The sequence below is a fragment of the Echinococcus granulosus genome (assembly GCF_000524195.1).
Source record: "Echinococcus granulosus chromosome Unknown EG_S00009, whole genome shotgun sequence".
Lineage (NCBI taxonomy): Eukaryota > Metazoa > Platyhelminthes > Cestoda > Cyclophyllidea > Taeniidae > Echinococcus > Echinococcus granulosus.
Window position 1 is genome coordinate 216,305 of NW_020170389.1, and position 6,000 is coordinate 222,304.

General features: G+C 43.9%; 1 protein-coding gene across 1 annotated transcript in view; it reads right to left on the reverse strand. All coding sequences in view use genetic code 11, as the record gives it.

Annotated features, from left to right (window-relative positions):
* EGR_02058 (DEP domain-containing protein 5) overlaps window positions 1–6,000 on the reverse strand; it is a gene marked incomplete at both ends in the record, with an annotated part of 31,051 nt that overhangs the window by 4,917 nt on the left and 20,134 nt on the right. Inside the window, one exon of the mRNA XM_024491307.1 lies at window positions 709–1,028. Within this exon, the coding sequence (XP_024354160.1) occupies window positions 709–1,028 (320 nt within the window). The remainder of the gene's footprint in view (window positions 1–708; window positions 1,029–6,000) is intronic.

A 6,000-nucleotide genomic window follows, 5' to 3' on the forward strand; every position in this document is an offset into this window, starting at 1 on the left:
TATACACCAAAACAGTTTAATAATGATTTTTATCAACAAAAAGTACGCAACTTTTTTTATTTTATTATGAAGTTGCTTTGATGTACTTGGTAATTAAACCATAAATGCAAGGTATTTAGGACACAAAACGAATATGGTTCTTCAAAACTTCGGCAGATATTAGAGGCGACTGTAGATCGACAAACGTCTGTACAGAAGTTCAAGTATCCTCACTTTCCTTCATCAATGAAACCAGAATTGAATTAGGTGAAATGGACTAAAAACTGCTGAGAAGGAACCACTCTTAGCCGATTAAATGTAACACACTCAATGGGCTGTGAGTACGAAGGATGTTAGTCCTGGTATTTAGGAGTTGGCATTACCAGAACTGATGAAAAATTATTCCATGAAAGAGGTGAAAGAGAGGTATCATAGATTACTTATGGAACTAGGGCTGCGATTATATCACCACGGTATCTTTTGACCATACCTGCATTCAAAACGCCAATTAAACGCGTCTTTCCCATGCATCTCACCTATTCGCCGCCTAGCAGAACTAGTTGGATTCCATTCTTGCAAGCATAAGTGACTTCAACCAATTTAACTGAAGTTGTGATAAGTCAGAACAACGGTCTTCACGCCTTTTTTGCCTCCGTTTTGTTTAGCATCCAATCGGTAAATTAGGAATAACAGGATGAATGAAGTATTCCAGAAAGCCGTCAAACTTACTCGGGATCGAGAATGGCAGCAATAACCCGCCAGATCTCAGAGTGAGTAGAAAGCGGAAGAGAGGGTGAAGCAGAAGCAGAAACGGAGGTGGATGAAAGCGAACCAGTGGAATAGAGAGGAGCAAGTGGTGTGGGTGGGACTGGCGTAGTGGCAGCGGACCGTGCGCTACCCTCTGAAACCACCACCCTCTCCAAATCCAGAGTCGGTGTTGCCACGGTACCATGACGACGAGTGGGGTTGCTAGGCGGAGCTGCAGTTGACATCGGTGTTACCGTATCATGGCACGCTCGTTGTGGATCCACCGCTTCCGCCCAATTGAACTAGAAATGGTCGGTACATTCATTAGTTGCATAGTTCTCATGGTGCTGAAATTAATTGAGTAGTATCTGCTAAGGTGTGTCCGATAAGCGTTGGTAGACAGCCTAATCTAACCAATTAAATGTAGTCACCATAGCGACCATTACACCTCACTTTGAGCCCCGAGTCATCAGCCACGGTGTTACAGCATACTTTAACACCGACCTCTTCATGTTCACGCTATTCGATCTTCACACCAGCGGTCGGTCCCGCACTGCCATCGGACCTACGTGTCGTCCTATAATACCTCGGTCGTTTAACCACGGACATTGCCATTGTAGACGCAGTGCAATATATATATACCTAACTTCCTGGAACAAAAAGCGCGTAACTCCACGAAACGTCAATGAAACAAATAGACCTCAAATTAAGTAGTTAATGTGACCCAAATTTGTCAAATGTGATTCTACTGGGAGCAATGACTTCCATTTCAACGTATTCCGGATATACAATCAAATCCCTTGAAGCGCACCAAAAACCAGCCGAAATGTTACACTCAAACTAACTATGGCATGAAAGTGTAGTTTGTCTACTCATCAGATAATAACCGTTAGATTAGTATCCGAGACAAAGTACATACTATGCAGGAGATCTTGGAAAATATCGCCCATTATTTATGAAGGTGAGATTGCGGTCACGGTAACGCGGAATCTTCGACGCCTCACCGACAGGTAAAATGTCAAGTCGAAGTGGTTTCCCCTACATACCTCGTGTACCCACCTTCCATTAACGATGATTTGGTCCGTTTCCATTAAGCGTAACACTTATTTCTGCTTTCAAAGGACTGTTGTATCGGTGATTGAGGTTGGATCAATCTTTTATGTTGGATGGGTGCCAACAGCAACTCTCGCCTGTATGTTGCGGAAGAGTTGTCAAATATAGCAATGACTACTCATGTGGAGTCGAAAGCTGATGAAAGTACGAAATCAGCGCACAACGCAATAACAATTTTAGGTGCTTTTAAGCGCGTTTGATGGAATGAGAATAAGAAAAGCTTTTTTAAAGGCGAGTAAAATTTATTGCAGCATCGTCTATTAACATTATGAAATATAACCCAATTGCTCCAGTTCTCCAGTACAATTTAGGAACTATTCCGGTCTTTCACGATCCGAACCCCATGCCGGTGACATGGGAACTCGGCTCATGTCACTTAGACAACCAACAAAATCATTTTTAGCCTCGTGCATCCTCTTATTTCTTCAAAGGCGACTTGGACGCTACTTTATTGACAGCGTGGTGGGATAGACTCGTAACCTCCCTTTCCCTGAGCTTCAAGGCAGACCTATATCTAAATGAATTGGTTGGTTATGGTACACGGTACATCAGAGGACGAAGGTATCAACTGCAAATGGTTCCATCAGTAAAGCTTTGTGATAGAAGAGCCATGAAGACTACAACAGGTGTGTCGAACGAGTTCCAATTGTTCATAAACACAACTGCTACCTACACTGTACACACAAAAAGGCGTAAAATGAGCGAAAGTCATCCCACGTTGAAATGGTCCGAAAATAATCCAGATAGATGTAAGGATAGCACTGAAATGACAAAGGAGGGCTTCTTGGACTGATTCCCCGACAAAAAGCGATGGACATACGAAAAGCGTTCGTTGTAAATCATCCCCAGAGAGGTCTTCAGTGCAGCTTGTAAACATAGGGCACGATGGGCGAATTCCAACACAACCTTGGGATTACCTTTAATTCAAATGAAACTGTGGTGGCCAATGCAGAAGAGTGATCACACGGAGAGCAGAAAATGAGGTGTAAAACAGAACATTTTTACCCATCTTCTGCTCGCTGCTTGTGCTACCTCCACTACCAGTAACCGGACCCTCTTGAAAGCCTAAAAGAAGCCTCCTTTTAGAGAATTGTATGGAACTCGAATGATACTGAGAATTTACTCGGAATGTGAAATGGACTTGCTCGCTTCCCTACACCACAGCCGATTATCATCAAGACCAATCTTGAGCTCATTCCAGCTCTTGTATTAACTGGTACGAAAAGACCGCAAAAATGTGACTGGTTGGGGGAGGAGTGAATGCATCTATTTATCCTACTCGAAATCGCCCTCGTCCGTTTTGCATGACAAGTCACTGTCAATAACCGGAAACGTACCTTCGAAATTGCGATGTAACCTCCCCACATGGGTAATGTCAAGCAGCCCACAGACGACCAATCAGCACTCAACCACTCTTGGCAATGCGTAAATCAAGTAACCTCCCCAAGACAGCAACCCAAGTTGTACCAAAAAAGATGGCTTTGTCATAACACCAAATAGACCCTTATTTACTTTGCGCGCCCTCTCCCATACCTCGTAATACCAAAGTTCACATGTCAAGCTGGTTTCCCCAATTTTGATACATAAAGAGGACTTTTCCTGTACTACTCTGTTATATTTAGATGACACGGTGGAGTCACTCATTGCCTGTGGCTATGACAACTAACTCGAAATAAAAAGCAGCGAACTGGTTTGCGAATAAGACTTGGTAAGGGTAAAGAGTCGGGTTGACATATCAGGCCTCCCTCCGTTGATAATCAAATAGTGAGTGGTTGACAGACTGTGGCTACTTCAAATGCTATGACAGATCATGGAGCAGAGTTGACCTCTCATCACCTTGGTATCAACGATAAAGTCATTCAAACACAATTTCCGGTTTAACGACTGAGAACAGAATTTCTTTCTACACATATTTTAAATTCTGTTCTTCCTCGCCCAGTGGATTTTAAAGCGTATGAAACAATCAGTAAAAGTGATTTTGTAATCATCCACAGACTGCCACTCGAATACTTTAATTATTCATGGTGAGTTGATTCTTTTAGCTAGCAATGCTAATCCCTCCATCACACTCCTCGTAAAATTTCCCTTTTCCATCCGAAACATGAGTGTTCTGTTAATATTTTCATAACAGGTCTAGGAGACTAGCTAGTGGAACACTTAAGTTTATGGAAAAAGTTACTTCAGGGGTTACCCACCCGGACGATAAATTGTTGGCGGAACGGTAGGATATACAAGGAACCTTTCAGCTCTTGAGAAGGAAACTGACGCTCCTTTCAAACGGATCGGCCAGTTACCATGCCAAAAAGGTTTGGAAGAGAGGCATTTGTTGTGGGCAAATAAGTCCGCACAGGTTCACAGCCATTAAACTTTGGAAATTACTCCAATCACATGATTGAAAAAAGTGATAGGTCTAGATCAGAGAGGTAACACACATCGCCTGGAGTGACAAGCAGCTAAAAGAACAACCCAGACAGATGCCTGAGTGGTATTAAGCTAGCAATGGAGGGCCAATGGAAAACAATATGGGAATAAAACTTCGGGGAGCTCTAAACGTAACCAAATAGTTTAATGGTGCTTTTTATAATCAAGCCCCAAGTATGTTTATGCGTAGGAGTAATTAGCATTACAACCATTAAACCTTTCCCAACTGGACACAGACCCAAAGCTACCACTTTTACGAGGTCAATAAAAATCTAATCCTAACCATCCCCCTTTCTATCCCACTTTTATTGCCCAAACGACTATTTTATTTCGCATGTGATCATGCCGTTTTCTAATGTTAGTGCCAGGAAACGGTAAGCATCGTTACTTGATGCTTGAAGGACTAGTATTGCAGGAAATCTGCAGGATAAAATGAAGTCAAAGCAGCATCTCCATCCAACTTCAGCCGATCCCAACCCGAAGTCCAAATCTTTTCGTTTGTGAGTCTTGCGGGATATGAGTTGTGTTGAGTTGTATAGCATAGTAAAGGCAAATCTCACCTACAGTTGACATTTGGCCTTCATGAAGTAAACAACTGGCTGCAATCCACCGCACAAAAATACATACACATGGACACAAGGTATGCAAAGTCCTGCCTTAGGGATAAAGTGGTGCGTGCCGTATGTTGACATTCCCAATACATGCCAGTTGGGTAAAACTCATTTGCTCGGTGTATCTTACGACTTTTCCTTCCCACTTGATGCAGTTGCGGATCAATTGTTCCATTGCTCACTTCCAACATGGTCACAGGTTCCTCTTGATGACACCCTCATCTCCAAGTAATGCACCAGTGGAGACAGGATACCCGTCATTACGGTGAATGCAGAATCTTGCTCAATGGTTCTGGTCGTTACATCCTACTTACTACCGCACACCACACACCACATTCCACACCTCCCTCCAATTCTACACCACAAATTGGACGAGAAGCTTCTGCACCCTCCGCCGAGTTGCGTTGCGTTGCGTTGAATGCACAGACCTCAGTTGAACAGGCTGTTTGGACTTCATCAAGTGGCAAAGTCATGGCGACTAATTGCACCTGCTGTCCACCACACCAATGCACGTACACATCCACACACACACCTACAGACAGGCAGAGTAGGAAGGGGCTTGATGTGAGGACGAAGTGATGTCGTGGAGGTGCAATGTATAATTTTGCTTGGCAGATGTTAAAATGCAGCAAGACAAAGGCAATTTCTCATCACAGGTCAGTCAGTTGGTTAGTCAGTGGGTGAGGAAACGCCTTTTCAACAGTGAGTTCCTGCGAAGTGGGTGAGGAAAGAGGTGAAGAGCACCAAATTGGTAGTCCTTGTGGCTCATTTTCTGTCACCTGTCAATGCATGGGGTGTGTGGATGGGGCTCATTTGATCAATGCATTCGCGACTTCTCTTTCCCTGTTTGTGTGGATACAAAACACTTGTTGCATCACTCACGTATGCCACCGCACACCGCACACCTCACCTTCTCCCAATGCTGCCCACGTGGTGTGATGGGCTTGTACAGCCTTGGAGGCGAGGTAGACTCGGCTTCGCAAAGCAGGCAACCTTGAACCAAATCCAAAACCCATCAAGTTCATTCAACCGACCTTTTATGATGCGGGGGCGGGCTCGTGAAACGAGGACAGTAGCGGAGGGCACAGCAAATGGCACCGCACCAATGGATTGACGCTTTTACATCCAT